This window comes from Seriola aureovittata, chromosome 16, assembly GCF_021018895.1.
Source record: "Seriola aureovittata isolate HTS-2021-v1 ecotype China chromosome 16, ASM2101889v1, whole genome shotgun sequence".
Classification (NCBI taxonomy): Eukaryota; Metazoa; Chordata; class Actinopteri; order Carangiformes; family Carangidae; genus Seriola; species Seriola aureovittata.
The window spans coordinates 13,097,776-13,114,083 of record NC_079379.1 but is presented as its reverse complement, the minus strand read 5'-3'; the positions used below and the strand labels follow the sequence as shown (position 1 = coordinate 13,114,083).

Genomic DNA, 16,308 nt, shown 5'->3' with positions numbered 1-16,308 from the left:
GATAGTTGGTCATCCTCATGTATGGATGGTATTGCGCAAAACATTAGAAACATCTGGCTGTATATTTTGGTCCATCACTATAACACCACTAAACACAGCCTCAAAATGAAAACTGAATATCAAAAGTTGAAAGTGTTGTTTATTTTATTCCATTAGATTTTAAAGACCTACTTAAAATAAAACTGTAAATCAAAGTCAAGGTCTGGTTACTGTTATTGTCTCTTATAAGCCACAACATATTTTTTTATATAGCTCAATATCACCAATTTCCCTCAATGGGATTTACAATATGTACAGCATTCAACACCCTGTATTCTTAGACCCTCAGTTCGAATAAGGAAAATCCTTCAACTGGAGAATGGGAGAAACACCAGGAAGACAACAGAGGAGTCTCTTTTTCAAGGATGAACAGACATGCTATAAACAATATACAAAGAACAAAGAAAAAAACAGCAGTAAAATTACAGTATTTAGACATGGATTAATTTAAGAGAAGTTTCTGTCACATTAAATGACTTGCTGCATATAAAACAGACATGTTAGACTTTTTACAAAGAAACCGACTAACACTGGACTGAGTTAACGAATAAATCCTACATACTACAACATCCTGAGAATGCACAGTGTAATAAATTACAGATATTATAATCATACAAATACACTTTATATGCTTTTAAAAAAAAAAAAAGCACACAATTACTAAAGACATCAAACAGATATGTAGAATGCAGTAAATGATAAATAAAGAGCTGAAACCACAGATAAATATGGTTGAAACATAAAAAATACTGCCGTGTTGGTCCTTTAAATCAGAGCCAGGAAACTACCAGGAGGCCTTGAACGCATCATTTGACTGACAACCCCGCAGTCTAATCCAGAGAGTGAGGATGCATAGCAGCAGTGTTAAGTGTCGAAGGAACGTCGGCTGAGTACTTCTCTGGCTGTGATTGACAAAAGCCTGCTAACACTTTGTTCATTCAGCCCCTACAGACCGTGTTTGAACCTGAAGCCGTCGGGGTTGATCGGAACACATTTCCTCCAGACCCGGACTTCGCAGACGTTACGTTGGGACAATGGAATCTAACGTTATCCCGGACAGTATCCGCCCTCAGAGGCTACAGCCAGGGATTGGATTCGGTTCAGGACCGACCGGGACCCTCCGCTCCTCTCTCCGGCCCGGGGTGACGGTCCCCATCGCGCCGCTGCTGCCCTCCCCGGCCTCTCTGGCCGCCTCGTCCGGGCCTCCCCCGCCGCCGCCTCCGCTACAGCTACACAGCCTCTACGGCGGTATCGGAGCGGGACTGGGGCCGGGGGCTACCGGCCACTGTAACCCGGGGAACCCGGCGGTGCTGAAGGAGGCAGTGGAGGCTGTTGTCCGCAGCTTCGCCAAACACACACAAGGTTACGGCAGAGGTAACGTCTGGTGGTGATAATGACCCGTTAAATGTGGAAATAATGATGGTAATCAGTGTGATACAGCTTCAGTTTACTTGGGGAGGGGGAGTTTAGAAGAGCAGAAAGCCACTTTTAGCTGCGCCATTTGTTTGGAAGTGGATTAGCAACGAAAAACATAAACATACATGCTGTCATGTTCATGTTTAGCTACGCAGCTTAAATATATATGGACTTTATCTTGTTTTAATGTGAGCTATGGCAATTTTCACCAGATGTAATATCACCATAATGTTTCTCAGGAGTTTTCCTCTTATATTTATAGAGCTATAGTAACCTTTGCTTCAGCCTTGTCATTATAGGATTAACTACCACGGCTCTGGGGGGCTTACAACTGCGAACAATAAACTATTATGAATTCTATTATGAACTACCCATGAATTATAACTACATTAAATTCATTTTACATGGGACACTTTACAGTACTGGTCATGTACTGTGAACTGTGAAAAAAGAAATTTGCCAGTAGTAAATATATCTGTAAAGTCATGTTAGCCCTTTTAAAATGAGAAAAATAATTTATCCATCTTTTCAGATATGACCAGAATATTTGATATCATATCCAAACTATACACCACAGCACTAAGACAAACAAAGTACCAGATAGGTGTAATTTTTACAAGAACCTTTCTTACAAAAAAGCTTGAACTTAAAATTTCCTGAAAACTTTGATTTGTGCTTAAATTTGTGTTAATTTCTCTGATGATGTTCATCTGGTGGTCATAGTTTACTCATCTTTTTTTTTAATGTAGTTATCTATCACTGACGCACATCGGCGAGAAGCTTAAAACTAACCAAAAGCTGCAATAATGTTGGCAGTTGGGGCTAATACAAGTGTTCCTGTCCTGTGCTAATAGGATTTATTTCCAAAAGATTGTCCCTCTGTGCTCTGACTAACAGCCTCTCTCCTCCTCTATCCCGTTTAGGCTACTTAACACCATCAACATTGGCAGCACCATAAAGATTGTAGACTGGCTGTAGCTTTGTCTTAATGTTGCTCCAATTTAGTGATTACTCTTGGGAAGAAAAAAGGATTTTAGATAAATTATCACAATGTTTAAAAAAAACAAACACATCTGTCATATTTTGTCTTTTGGAAATAATAATTTTACCCATATTATGATGTTATTTGGCTTGTCTACATTTTTCATTTCATATCATACAATAAAACACCATAAAGACATGCTAATAATTCTGTTCGTTATAAGTTAAAAAGCCCTCATTCCTGCCATGGTTGATGAATATAAATTTTTTGATGTGGCAGTCTACTTTTACTTGCCTGCAATACATTACATTTTGTCAAATCAGTGCATTCTTTCCATCCAAAAGCTACTTAATTCCTTAGAGAGTCGTAATATAATGATTGGTGAATACAGCTCTGGCAAGCTCTCCTGATCACACAAGACCTAGTGCAAGTTTTTGTACTTGATTTGTGCTCAAAAGTGTGGAAACAGGGTGCTTCTGGTGGATCAGTGGTCGGAGTCACGTGTCACGTTAACTGCCGCTTTGTGGGTCTGAGCTTGGACCAGCACCGCTGTCACATATAATATATCATCCTCTGCTATCTCCCAATATTTCCTGACTCTTTGTCTTTTATATTTAAGGAAATGCATTATCTTATCACTGTCCTGAACCCTATAGATGCTCAAAAATCACTCTTTGTCAGGGTTAGAACTGGGTTTGTTGGGTTTACTTTAGGTGGCCTCTGTGTTAGGGAAAGTACTGTGTATATAGCCTACAGTACATCCAGTGGCTTGTTATACATCTAGTGCTTCCATGTAGTTGGAAGGATACTTATGATAAACAATACATTTTATAATTTTTGAAATAGAGAACAGTATGGATTGATGTAGTCTGCTGTGAAAATAACATCACAACTTTGACAATAGCACATAAGTTATTACTTTATATTTGGCTACAACAAGAGAACAGTTTATAGTGAGCATTTTGCTTCCACACAGTAAGAGCAATAACAAAATTACTTGGATTGCAGTTTAGGGATTTATATATCTGATGTCAGAATACGCTTTTGTATTTTTTTCATGTCTATGGTTGGCAAAGCTGCAGCCCCAAAACGTACTGATCAGGCTCCAGACTCTGTGTGTGAGAGAGAAGCAGTGAGCCCGTGTTCGTATCAAACAGTGAGAGCTCAGCAGGAACGGGCTGAGAGGTAACAGAAGTGAAAGAGACCTGGATAATGTTGGCTGCACTCACATCTCCCTGCAAACCCAAACCCAAGCCCAAACCCAAATAATTATTTATGACTGAGTTGCAAATTTGACTTGACTTTTCTTTGCTGTTGTTTCGTACATGGAGCCTTCTCTCATGAGCACATAGACTGTAGCGTTGAGCGAGTGTTTCTTTAAGCAGTTCCTCTGAGGTGATGCAGAATTTCCTCTAGGCAGCCACCTAAATCTTTTCAGGAAAATCCCCTGGCATCCTTGAAATGACCTTCCCCCACCCTTTCAATCTTTGTGTTTAGAGAGGATGTTACAGAGCACAGCCAGGGACTAATGCCACTTTGAATGCAAACTGATTGCAAAAAGCATTTAGATATCTAGGCACTATAATATCTTTTTCTATAAATAGGGTTATTGATAAAAGACAGGGTTCATATATCACAATGTGACAGTTTACTTATCTGTTCCGTCTAGTAAACGTGGTGGAAGCTTTACAGGAGTTTTGGCAGATGAAGCTGAGCAGAGGGGCTGACCTGCGGAACGGAGCTTTAGTTGTTTATGAAATGGTCCCATCCAACAGCCCACCATATGTTTGCTATGTTAGTCTTCCAGGAGGCAGCTGCTTCGGAAGTTTCCAGGTACAGAATCTGCATTTTCTTTTTTTTTTGCTTTGTGATGGAGAAACACTTCATACTGTATGATTTGTTTAAGAAAAAAGGGTCATTAAAGCACCATGTTACAAGCTTACAAAATTCCAACATGCTTGCAACCGCAACATACCAAGTATGGATTCAATCACAAGACCAGAAAACAGGCACTTAAGATCTTTGCACACTGTTGCTAGCTTTACTCCATATAAACACTGGCGGTCTTCAGCCTTTTGACTGTACAGTACATATCTGATTGTATCTGACTGGTGCTTATGCACACTTTCTTCACTGTTTGACAGTTCTGTCCCACCAAGGCAGAGGCAAGACGCAGCGCTGCCAAGATTGCCCTCATGAACTCTGTTTTCAATGAACATCCGTCTCGTCGCATCACAGACGACTTCATTGAGAAGAGTGTGAGTGAGGCCCTGGCCTCCTTCAATGTAAGTTATGAGAAATTTCTGAAAGATGCGTGTTTAAATATATATGTAGCTGCTATGCACCTTCAGTCTCCTAGACCTCCACACTGGTACCATGGTTAGGGGATAAGTATAAATAGTGTAGTGTAAGTGTTGTATAGGTCTCATAAGTGTAACGCAGTAGCTATAAATGTGTTTTCACGGTACATGTGGAGGTATGCCATAAGCCTGTTGTGTATGAAGTAACTCCTGCAAATTGCACACTGTGATTTTTGAAATCCAGTAGTTGCTTTGCAAATATGCACAGTGCAGTCAAAATTAAGTAAAATATTGGTGCCTTGGATGGGCTCCCATACTCACTCACTCACTTTTGGCATGGTGGCTCCTATTTAGTTTTATTGAAAACAGATGCAGTAAATCTCTCGAGGAAGAAAACTTATTTACGGAAAATAGAATTTTTGAAAACAAACTACCAAGGAAATTCCTCACAGGGACTTACTTAAAATGTGCTCTGTGGAGTCAACTGAAGTTTTTTTGCGCACAGTCAGTATTACCCTCTACAAACATGGAGTGTATCTTTAAGTAATCTTAATCAATGTGTGGTTTGCATTTTCTTTCTTGTGAAACATTTGCTAAGCTGATTTTATCAAGCTACGTGCTGGCACTCTTCTGCATTTCTTACCAACACCTGTCGATCAGAGGACTAGTGTGAAACCATTGCCAGGAATGTGAATCCGGTCATTATATGTGAGCACCGGCACAAACAAAACAGGGACCCACTTGCAAAAACATGCTCCATAGCACTACTAGTGGTCATAACATCACAGGGTACCTTAAAGATATCAATGTGCAAGAAAGTAAATGCATCATATGTTAGTCATTCTCCTCAGTGTCTGTGGCCGACCTCAAAGTCCAAGCATGTAAGCCATCATATACAGCATACGGTCATTAACTGCCTGTTGACGTTCACAGGGAAACAGAGAAGAGGCTGACAATCCCAACACGGGAATTGGAGCATTTCGCTTCATGCTTGAGTCCAACAAAGGAAAATCCATGCTGGAGTTTCAGGTGCATACATATCAGGAATGTCTGTGTTGTGTTAAGTAGCAGTTTATGCTAGTCAGGCGCACTAGAGGAGTGTGAGAATAACAAAGTGGCATCTATAAACATTTTGCATGTGAGGAGCATGAAGGTGTAATAGCTACCTAAAATGTTTTTAAAGAGATTTCTAGCTTGTATGCCTCTAGCGTACCAGTGACACCCTTTGACAAATATACTAACATTTCGTGTGGATGCAGCTCATGGACCTCCACTGGTTACATACAGTAGTTTGAGCCCACATGAGCTTGAAGCTAGAACATCCTAACCCCATTTCTAACTGGAAATTAGACATCTGGAGACAGCATGCATGGTTTACACTACTGAATTGCTAAATATTGAGTGTTCTGAAGTGAGTTTGGTCTCATATTCCTGCTGGCTTGGCTGTGTTTGTGTGTTCAGGAGCTGATGACTGTGTTTCAGCTGTTGCATTGGAATGGAAGCCTCAAAGCCATGAGAGAACGACAGTGTTCCCGACAGGTACTGCAAGAGATTCAAGCCCATCTCACAGATGGGTTCAATTATCCAAGTACAGCAGCGGCTTTCAGCTTTTACATTAAGTTTTTAAGTGAACTAATTATATGATGTGTTTTTCTACATAACAAGGACTGTTCCAGATAGATCAGACATTTTTCCTTCTCACCATGAATGTTTAGAGAGCAGTGGCAAGCTGGAAAATAAGGACACCAGAGAGGAGTTTCTTTATAAATTCTAACATACCTAAAAGATGGATTTTAGTCAGTTAAGTTTTGTTTAATCGTTGAGTCTCACTGGGCTCAAGATTTCTTTTACATTAGAGACCTGACAACAAATTACATGTATAAAGTTTGGAGAAGTTTAAGATCCCTCAGAGAAATACTAAGTTTGGTTTGCAGTTCATTCCACTAGTAAGTTTAGAGTATCAGAAAACATAGTTTAAAATATAATTTCTGTTTGCCCGACAGTTTATCCTCCAGGTTGCTTATCTGTAATGCAAATCATCACACACTTTCAAATGTGAGATATTATGCCATATATTCTTAACCTGAAATCTAAAGAATAAAAACTGCAACACTTGTTTCCACTGGCTCGTTGACTGAGGATTCACAGGAATCTTTCTACATCCTGACTTGACGGTCAATGCAATGCACCCTTTGACTCTTCGATGTTGCTGAACTTTGCAGGAGGTGCTGGCTCACTATTCCCACCGGGCTCTGGATGATGACATGCGCACTCAGATGGCCGCCGACTGGGTGAACCGGGAACAGAGCGTAGCGGGCACGATTGCGCAGGAGCTGGCCTCCACGGAGCGAGAACTGGAAGATGCCAGGCTGGCGGGCAGAGAACTGCGTTTTTACAAGGAGAAGAAAGATATCCTGATGTTAGCTGTGGGTCAGCTCAGTGCAGCCAACACCGCCACCCTGCCATCACACTAAACCTAACACGTGGAAACAAGCCTTCACATTCCGTAGGATTCCTGGTAACAGTATTGAACATTTCATAGAGATAAAGATGCTTCATCTGATTTTTTTAGGTTTTGTATCTTGTGTGTTGTTGTGAGGACCAGGTAATCAGGCCTTGATTTTTACAGTATGCACATCCGTCCATAAAACAAACATTTGCCGCTATAGCCGTTACCTCTTCGTGCCTAGTGATTACAGGACATCAGTGCTTTTTTTTTTTTAATACCTGTAAACTTGCTTGGCATACCAGCTTACTGGAGTGTACATGTTTTTTTTCTTTATTTCATACTGCAACAAACAAAACCTGCCTTTCATCAGTGAATGTACAGGTCATACGGTAATATGACCCCAAAAACCAAACTCATATGAGGTGAAGATCATTTTTAAGTCAAACCAGCGCGTTTCTTTAATGTTTTTGGTGCATTCATGTACAGTACTTAGTAGTAGTATTGTGGACTCTGGCAAGTGAAAGTGGTAAAAAGTAGCAAAAGAGAGTACATACCTTTCTTTAACAAGCTTTAAACCATGATAGCATGTACCTTGTGTTCACTAATAAACAGAGTATTTCTAAAATATTATCACAGAAACAGCAAAAGCCGCAAGGAAGGGGATAAAAGATCCCTTACAATGTCAGTACTTCACAATGAGGTTTTCCATAATGGGTATAATAGACATTTATCCTACCAGTTGTAATGAGAATATAATGTAAGTATGTGACAATTCCAGTAAGCATTGAGAAATACTTATTGGCTCATGTAAAAAGTTGTGGGTACTTTTACAGAAATGTAAGCAGGGGACTGATCGCTCTGATAGCAGCTCAGGTTTTTGAAAAATCAGAGAGTGAACCATCACTTTGTTTTATTTTTTTTTGTTAAGGCAACAACTATTTTAACGTTCATTGTATGCTTGGTGGCCATGACACTAGCTGAATGTATATTTTCAGTGTGCTCTCAACTAATGGACCTGCAAAGCGGCGCTGTTCAGACTATAGAATTACTCTTGTGATACAGGTTGTGCTTGTCATGTGCTTCATCTAGAGGACATCAAAAGAGCTGGTGCTTGGGAGACTAAAATGTAGGTGAGGGTCTCAGCAAAAACAGTAAATAGTCACACAGTAGTGAGGGCCAGAAAATGAACCGAGGGATCTTTCGTTATAATGAAGTTTGGCTTTTTAACAAGCTTATTCATCATGTGTGAGTCATGTGTGAGTCATCGTAGTCAATGCAAAACAGTACCACTGCTTGTGGTTTCTGTTTTTTAAGATATTGGAAGCAGAATTTGGTTGTCAGCGCTGGTGTTCGTCCACGGGCTAAAAACAATGTATGTAACTCGCACTTATCACCTTTCAAATATTTTATGTTGAAGGACCTGATTTCTTTTATACTGCTAATGTGATATCCTCAAATTTCCCTGTCTATCTAAAATGTATTTTATTACAATATAAGAATGAAGGCATTTCAACGAGTAGCCTTTTAAAGACCCCATGGAATGGAAGTGAGAGTTTACTTGATAATATGTGGCTCTGGTTGGAAGGAAATGTGGGCAGTGAGTTATGCAAGTTAAACAGCAGGCGGGCTTGTGCTGCTGCTGAGTGTTGGATTGTCAACAGAAGAAACTCATTACATAAAATTTAAGGAGACAGCAAGTAAAAAAACAAAAGAAGCGGGAATGTAGTCTAATGATTAAAGCCAGATCAATTTTAATATTCTATTGCTGTATCTCTTCTCTGGGATCATTGTGCCTTTATAAAATTGGTAGCATGCAATGATTAGACCCATTAACTTTCATTTAATGGGATCTTTAAAAGGGTGGTGCTACTCTATTTTAAATCCTTTGTCTTACATGTAAAGGTGATGTTATGGATTACATGCTATGTTACTGCTACAATACCTTAATATGTTGTTATGAAGGATTTATTAAATCTTACTACCTTTGTTATACATGTATAACCATTATATATTGTTGGTTTGGTACTCAGCTCATAAAATATGTGTGCAGCAGCAAGTAATTTTGTCCTCTTGGCAAAGACCCTGCAGCGCTCTTCAGTGAATGCTGAAATGTTAAAATAGACAGTTGAACTGATGTAATGCACACTTTGACCTCACAGTTCTGCAGCTTGAATCCAGCCTCGTTAATCTCACGTTTTCCTTTTCACTTTACATTTTGAACTAAACAGCTCCAACAATGTCAACAACAGATGTGTTTTCAGAGATTCAGTATCGTCCCATGAATCGGTTTCAAGTCCGACTTGAGAACATACTGTACTGCCGGTGCACTCATGCTAAAGCAGAAATGTCATTAATGAGAGAAACTAAACAAGTATTTAAATGAGCTTGTTATAGGAATCTGGCTGGAGCTCTTGAATTATGTGTGTTTGCATTTTTCTTCTAATTTCAATGCTTATAATGTGTGTTATTTTTGACCACAAGCCATTAATTTCAGAACTGTCTTCTTACAAATGCCTTTGACCTTTCTTTGTGATCATTATCAATGAAGGCTTTTTTTAAAACAGTATATTTTTTGCTATCCATTTTATAAAAAAACAGACTTCTCTTGGCTTTGATGCATGATGTGTTGATTAAGTTCTGTTTTTTAGGTTTCATATTCTATTCAGTATTGTTTTTAAGTGTTTTTGAGGGCTGTTATTGTATGTATTTTCTATGAACATTTTGTATTCCATGTTTATACTTTTAGTAGATTTATATGATGTAATAAATTGGCTGATACAAAAGTTTGTCATCTCACTTGTTACATTGCTTAGTAAAAGAATGAGCAACCAAATCTATCTAAAATTTTATTTAATTGAGTTGACTCATCCGTACCCAGAGGTAAGGTTAAGGTTGGGTTATTTTTTAACCCAGCAGTTTTTTGAATACATAGTTTTCTTTAAATCACAGTTGAACCAGAGTTGTATTTCAGTGACAGTAGCCTGAAACAGCATATCAGAAGTATCTTAGCAATTGCTCAAAAGAATTATATGTTACTGTTATGATTGAATAGCCTATTAATTCCCAATTTCTTTTAAAGAATAGAGATGTCTAAAGAATGTAATTCAATAATTTGCTTTTGTCACTTTTTTATGAAAATGATATAATGCAGTCTCTTTCCTTTTAGATTGTAGTATATTTGATCAGACATGGACAAATATTTGTCAGATTCTTTAAAGTAATTATTTAAAGTATATTTCCTAAAGGAAATCTGTCTTTTTCCACAGAAGTATTGTATTTCCCATTTTTTGAAAATACTTTATCTTATTATATTTTATTTACTTCCGCCTACGGCAACGCAGTGCAGGAAGAGGTGGGGCTTCGGGTTACGCTTGCCCTCCGTTGTTCATTCAACATGGCGGCGGGACCAATTTCAGAAAGAAACCAAGGTAAATGCACAATTAAAATACGCGTCTCAGCTTTTTGTTTTGATCATATATGCATCTTCTTCTGAGTTACACTTCAAACTCTTCACGCTGTTTTGTTTAGCGCCGTTTGTGGCCTGGTTAGCTAACTCGTTAGCTCGGTCACATGGAAGTGTTCAGTTGTCGTTAGCTTGGCTATCCGCTAATTTAACAATTCAACTGCACTTCTCTTACTTGAATTTATCTTACTTGTTTGCTACAGAAGAAGTTATCCTTAATGTTGACTTTTGATTGATTTCTCACGTGTGGCTTCTGATCTTAGAGTATCAGAGGCAGAGTTACGTATGTTGGCTAGCAGTTAGCTTGTCACGCTAACTTTTTATAGTTAACAGAGCTAACACTAGTTATATGCGAGCCTGTGGCAGAACTCTGCGATAACATTGACGAAAACAAATCATCATACTGTGTTTTCCACAGTACTTGGTATTATTTTGTCATGACATTTCGAGTTTTTAGGTGCTTTTACTTAAAAAGTGTAAAGGCCAGATGTGGGAGATATAGTCTTATCATTATTATGGATGAAATTGCCAGGCAGTTGATGCTAGTTCCATTTTCCGTTTCAATAGGAAGTGTCAGATATGTTTGTCCAGTCCTATTATAAGAAGCTGTGTCAATAACCAATGTTCTAGGCAACTATGAAGTGAATAAGGTTACTGTGTTATCATTTAGATATTTAACCTACTAAGACCCGAGCTCTATTCTTTGCTATATAGGCTGATTGGGACCTGAGAAAAATGATGTCCACATACGAGGACATTAGTTTTAAATTTCGATTACTGAGTGGCAGTATAATATCCTCATATGTGGTCACCAGGCCCTTGTTGAGAAAAAGTTAGTATTGTGGTCTAGAGAACCCAAAATGTGAGGTCCACATATGTGGACGCCAGGTCCTAGGAGGTTAAAGTATAAGTCATATCCTGAAATGCAAATCAGTCGGTTTGTGCAAGGGGATCGTAATGGCAGCATAATTTCTTTAGGTATAATTTTAACAGCAATCGCTTGAATGCAGCTGTATATCTCACTGTCCAAAGATCGTCTTGGGGTGTTCTGGACATGTAGTCCAAGTCAAATTTCTAAATAAGAAAATTAGCAGGAAGCATCTCCATTGGTTTGTAGTTTGACTTAATCCCATCCCTGTAAAATTCTGTCTAATTTGGACATCTAAGATATTTCCATAATGATTTCTTTTTTAATTGTCCCCTTGTTTTTTTCAGACGCCACTGTGTATGTCGGCGGCTTGGATGAGAAAGTGTCAGAGCCGTTACTATGGGAGCTTTTCTTGCAGGCTGGTCCTGTAGTCAACACTCACATGCCCAAAGACAGGGTCACTGGACAACATCAGGGTGAGTATCAGCTTATATGCCCCAAAATGGTGATTACCTAGGTTACAACATGTCAGAGAAGAGAAAAGACACTCCTAAATATTTTTTCTTCCTTCCCAGGCTATGGTTTTGTGGAGTTTCTCAGCGAAGAGGATGCTGACTATGCCATCAAAATCATGAATATGATAAAGCTCTATGGCAAACCAATTCGAGTTAATAAGGCATCAGCGCACAACAAGAACTTGGATGTGGGTGCAAACATCTTCATTGGTAACCTGGACCCGGAAATTGATGAGAAACTGCTCTATGACACATTCAGTGCCTTTGGCGTGATCCTCCAGACGCCAAAGATCATGCGAGACCCAGACACTGGCAACTCCAAGGGTTATGCTTTCATCAATTTTGCCAGCTTTGACGCGTCAGATGCCGCCATTGAGGCCATGAATGGCCAGTACCTGTGCAACAGGCCCATCACGGTGTCGTATGCCTTCAAGAAGGATTCTAAAGGAGAACGACACGGCTCAGCTGCAGAGCGACTCCTGGCGGCACAAAACCCTCTCTCCCAGGCAGACAGACCTCATCAGCTGTTTGCAGACGCTCCCCCACCACCATCTGCTCCGACACCAGTCCTGACAGCGCTGGGAACTGGGATGCCCATGCCAGGTATGACCAGGAGAGAGTGCTTTTATAGGGTGGATGTCAGAGGGTCTAGGATGTCCTTTGGCTTCCTTCCTTTCAGTTGTACTTTAACTGCACTTTTAGTGTAATGCCGAACATTTTTAATTATTCTATGGATGAGAAAAAGTCATTAGTTCGTCATTCCAGGCCACATGCCTATAGAGAACATTACATAGTGAAAAACAGTAGTATATATTAGCATCTGTATACTTTAACATTTATGTTAAAAATCAAGGTGTGCTACCATCCATGAAGGCTCTTCATAAGTTACATTTCTTCCTGTTACATTTCCTCTTAATTCACTCTTCAGTGTAAAAGTAACTGTATTCTCTACCAGTCTGATGTGAAAATCTCAACAACAATAACAAAAGATAAAATTTCTGCTGCAAAGACAAAGATCTTACATGTTGGTATAATCTTACATCTGAAATTAGAATTTTAATATATTTTCTTTGGTTTTGTTTCTTTGGGCTGTAATCAATAGTCTAGGTGTGTTTTCTCATATACAACAGTTGACTGATTAAAGGTTATAGATTGGGTAGTTGAAGGTGGTGAGTGTAAGTACGCTGTTCTGACTGATGCATCTTTTGTCTCATTAGTTAACAATGAGATTGATTTTGATTTAATCTTCAGTGATGTAACTAACCATCCACATGGCAGCTGACAGACGACTAATCGCTATGATGACTGGAATATTTAACAAATTAATCAGTCAGACAGCTTGACTTAGTGCACTGGTAGAACACGAAATTATGACTTAAATTGTAATTACAACTTGTTTCTGTGCAGGCATGCCCCCTCCTGGTGCTTTCCCTCCTGTTCCTCCTCCGGGATCGATGCCTCCAACAATGCCCCCTAGCATGGCCATGCCTCCAAATGCAGGGAATCCAGGCCCACAGGGTGGGGGCGGAGGACCTCCACCCGGACCACCACCCTTCCCTCCTGCCAACATGCATCCAGGTAATGGCTTGTTAATACTTAAAATTTGTTTCCACTGTGCAAGTGAAAGGGCACATGACAGTATATTGAGAAAGTTCTAACGTGCAATAGCGCTCGGTGTCCTCAAATTTTCTCTACTGGATGTTATGGTTGAACTCAAAAACTGGTAAAGGAGGGATATCCTGGTGGCTTAGAGGTTTATGACACCGATACTGTTGGCTATCTGAAATAAAAGGCAAGAAAATCTGAAAATATACCAAAGAACACTGAATACATGGGAACTGATTTACATAGTTTAAAAGCTGTGTGAAATTGGCAAAAAAATGACAAATGCACATTCATGATCAGATTTTAAAATGGTATAAACCTGAAGAGCATTTAAAATGAGAAATCCAGCATTCATACTTCTATTAAAAAGTGTAATTGACCATAAACGGCAGTTGTGATTTCCTCTATTCTATTTCTTTGAACATACATACATTTCCATTACCATAGTTTGGTATTGCAGCAAAAGAATATAACTTTTATACACTTTATTGTTTCTGTCACAGGTATGCCTCAGATGCCCATGCCCCCTCCTGCTCCTCCTGGCATGGTACCTCCACCTCCTGCTCCTCCAGGATCAAATCAACCACGGGCACCGCCACCGCCTGGCATGCCTCCACCCCCACCCATGGGCATGCCACCCAGAGCACCATATGGACCTCCCATGGGTGAGCACTGTGGCCCTTTTTGTGAAATACAACTCTCTTCAGTTCACAAACATTACCTCTGTCATTTGAACAAAGATTGCCGTACATGTTATAATCGACTCAGTGCAGTATTGTCTGTAAAAGAACAACTGAAGGGTAAATAACCTCTCTTCTGCATATCTGTATTATACTACAAAATAGATTTAACGATTTGTATAGTATTGACACATACCCATGTTTCCATGTCTACCATGACAAATTAGCTCCTATGAGCATGCCTTTCATTGACTAAACCAAATTTTGTTTCTGGACCATCCTAGTACAATGAATTCTTGAAGCACAATTTCACCATTATCGAGGACTGCTGAAAAAGAAGGAACAGTTGACAATTGTGAAAGATTGTCCATGTTTTGTCTAAAAACTGAAACCACAACTCGATTAGCAAAATCATTAAACATTTTGCCCTGTCTTGCCTCGCAGCAAATGGCCTCACCATCTCCTGCCCCTCCTCTTTAAAGAGTTTCGTCTTTATTATTCCATGACTTTCTCAAAACATAAGAGTGGCACAGATGAAAGCTGCAACATGATATCATGTCTATGCTTGCATCTTTTTTACATCAATGTGCTATGATTCACCGTTCATTCATCGCACCATCTGACATGCCTCACAGTTGGTATCATACAGCCTGACAAGATATTATTGGATCCATCTTGCACAGTTCGACATACAATGAACTTGTATGATTGTTGTTATTGCACAGTGTGAAGGCACCCATACACACCTGAGTTTCACCCTGATCTGGAAGTGAGTCTTCAGAAAGGCATACGTGATCTGCATCCAATATTGGTTGAGAGATTGGTGTAGAATTATTATATATAGTAATGTGTTTAAAATATTGTATTTTGAAAGTTTAAAGTAGTGAATTGAAATCAGTTGAGAAATTTGACCATAGTTCAGAATATGATTGAGAATGCGACATGAATGGAGGATGTGCATTGTACAATAGGTTTTTAATGTCGTCTCCAAACTGGCCATTATTCACTCCGAACCCCTGCGAATGATTATTGTACAGGATGCTGTTTTAATTGTGGTTATCCTTGGCTTTGGTGAGACCACATAATCAAAGGTGAATGTTTTCTCTAATTATGATCACCCTCTTTGTTTCCCTCAGGTCCACCTGTGCCTCCAGGTATGAGAGGGCCACCTCCTCCCATGCCTCCACCTGGCTACGGTGCTGGTCCTCCTCGTCCACCTCCTTTTGGCTTCCAGAGAGGACCCCCAATGCCACCAAGGCCCCCTGGTGCCCCACCACGTGTCCCAATGAGAGCACCAATGCCACCGTAATCCATCTCAGACTGTAGAAACAGGCTCGCATTTAGATTTTTTCTTTTTTTACTACTACAATATGTAATTGTGAGAATAATTTAACCTGTTTATTTGTTTGTTTTTTTGGTCATTGTACAGTTGAAGGACCTTTTGATGAATAAAGTTTTTAGTACACATTTGTGATATATTTTTCTCACCCGTAGAAATTACTTAATGGTTATTTTATTTCTGTAGAACAGCCCATAAAGAGTCAAATTTCTTCACTTTTAAATAGAAATGTAAAAATTAGAATATAAAAAATTGTTATATCTTAATGCACTGAACAAAAGATAATACAGCATCTATTCAGCAGACTCTTGGGGCGTCCGAAGGGCCTTCTTTAGGTCAATCTCAAGACAGCACATACCGGTAATGTGTGAAAAATAACAGGTCTCACTCTGAGTGGCTTCAGCATGATTGAGAATCCCCTTGGCAGTAGGTCTGTTTCACAGCGGACACTTTGACGTGTCACAGAAGGAAGAGTAAATGTGTGATAAACACTGATGATAGCTGCATTTTATCTAGATGTCCTGTTTCCTGGCTGCTGGCTCACTGGCTTTGCTTGTTGATACTCGTCTGTTAAATGGAGCTGTCAATAATGTTATTGGCTCCCCCTGTGGTTTAACTACTGTATTATACTATAAGTCAAAATGTCCACTCT

General features: G+C 39.5%; 2 protein-coding genes across 2 annotated transcripts; both read left to right on the top strand.

Moving 5' to 3' along the window:
• Positions 1–234: 234 nt before the first annotated feature.
• Positions 235–9,972, top strand: lix1l (limb and CNS expressed 1 like). The gene is made up of 6 exons (XM_056398740.1): positions 235–1,413; positions 4,107–4,270; positions 4,582–4,722; positions 5,671–5,766; positions 6,199–6,276; positions 6,960–9,972. Exons 1-6 carry the CDS (start codon positions 1,074–1,076, stop codon positions 7,209–7,211), a joined length of 1,071 nt encoding a protein of 356 aa, XP_056254715.1. The 5' UTR covers positions 235–1,073; the 3' UTR covers positions 7,212–9,972.
• Positions 9,973–10,540: 568 nt separating this feature from the next.
• Positions 10,541–15,784, top strand: sf3b4 (splicing factor 3b, subunit 4). Its single transcript, XM_056399314.1, has 6 exons — positions 10,541–10,614; positions 11,865–11,993; positions 12,093–12,635; positions 13,440–13,610; positions 14,141–14,302; positions 15,454–15,784. The coding sequence occupies exons 1-6, from the start codon at positions 10,581–10,583 to the stop codon at positions 15,624–15,626; spliced, it is 1,212 nt and encodes a 403-aa protein (XP_056255289.1). The 5' UTR covers positions 10,541–10,580; the 3' UTR covers positions 15,627–15,784.
• The last annotated feature ends 524 nt before the right edge of the window (positions 15,785–16,308 follow it).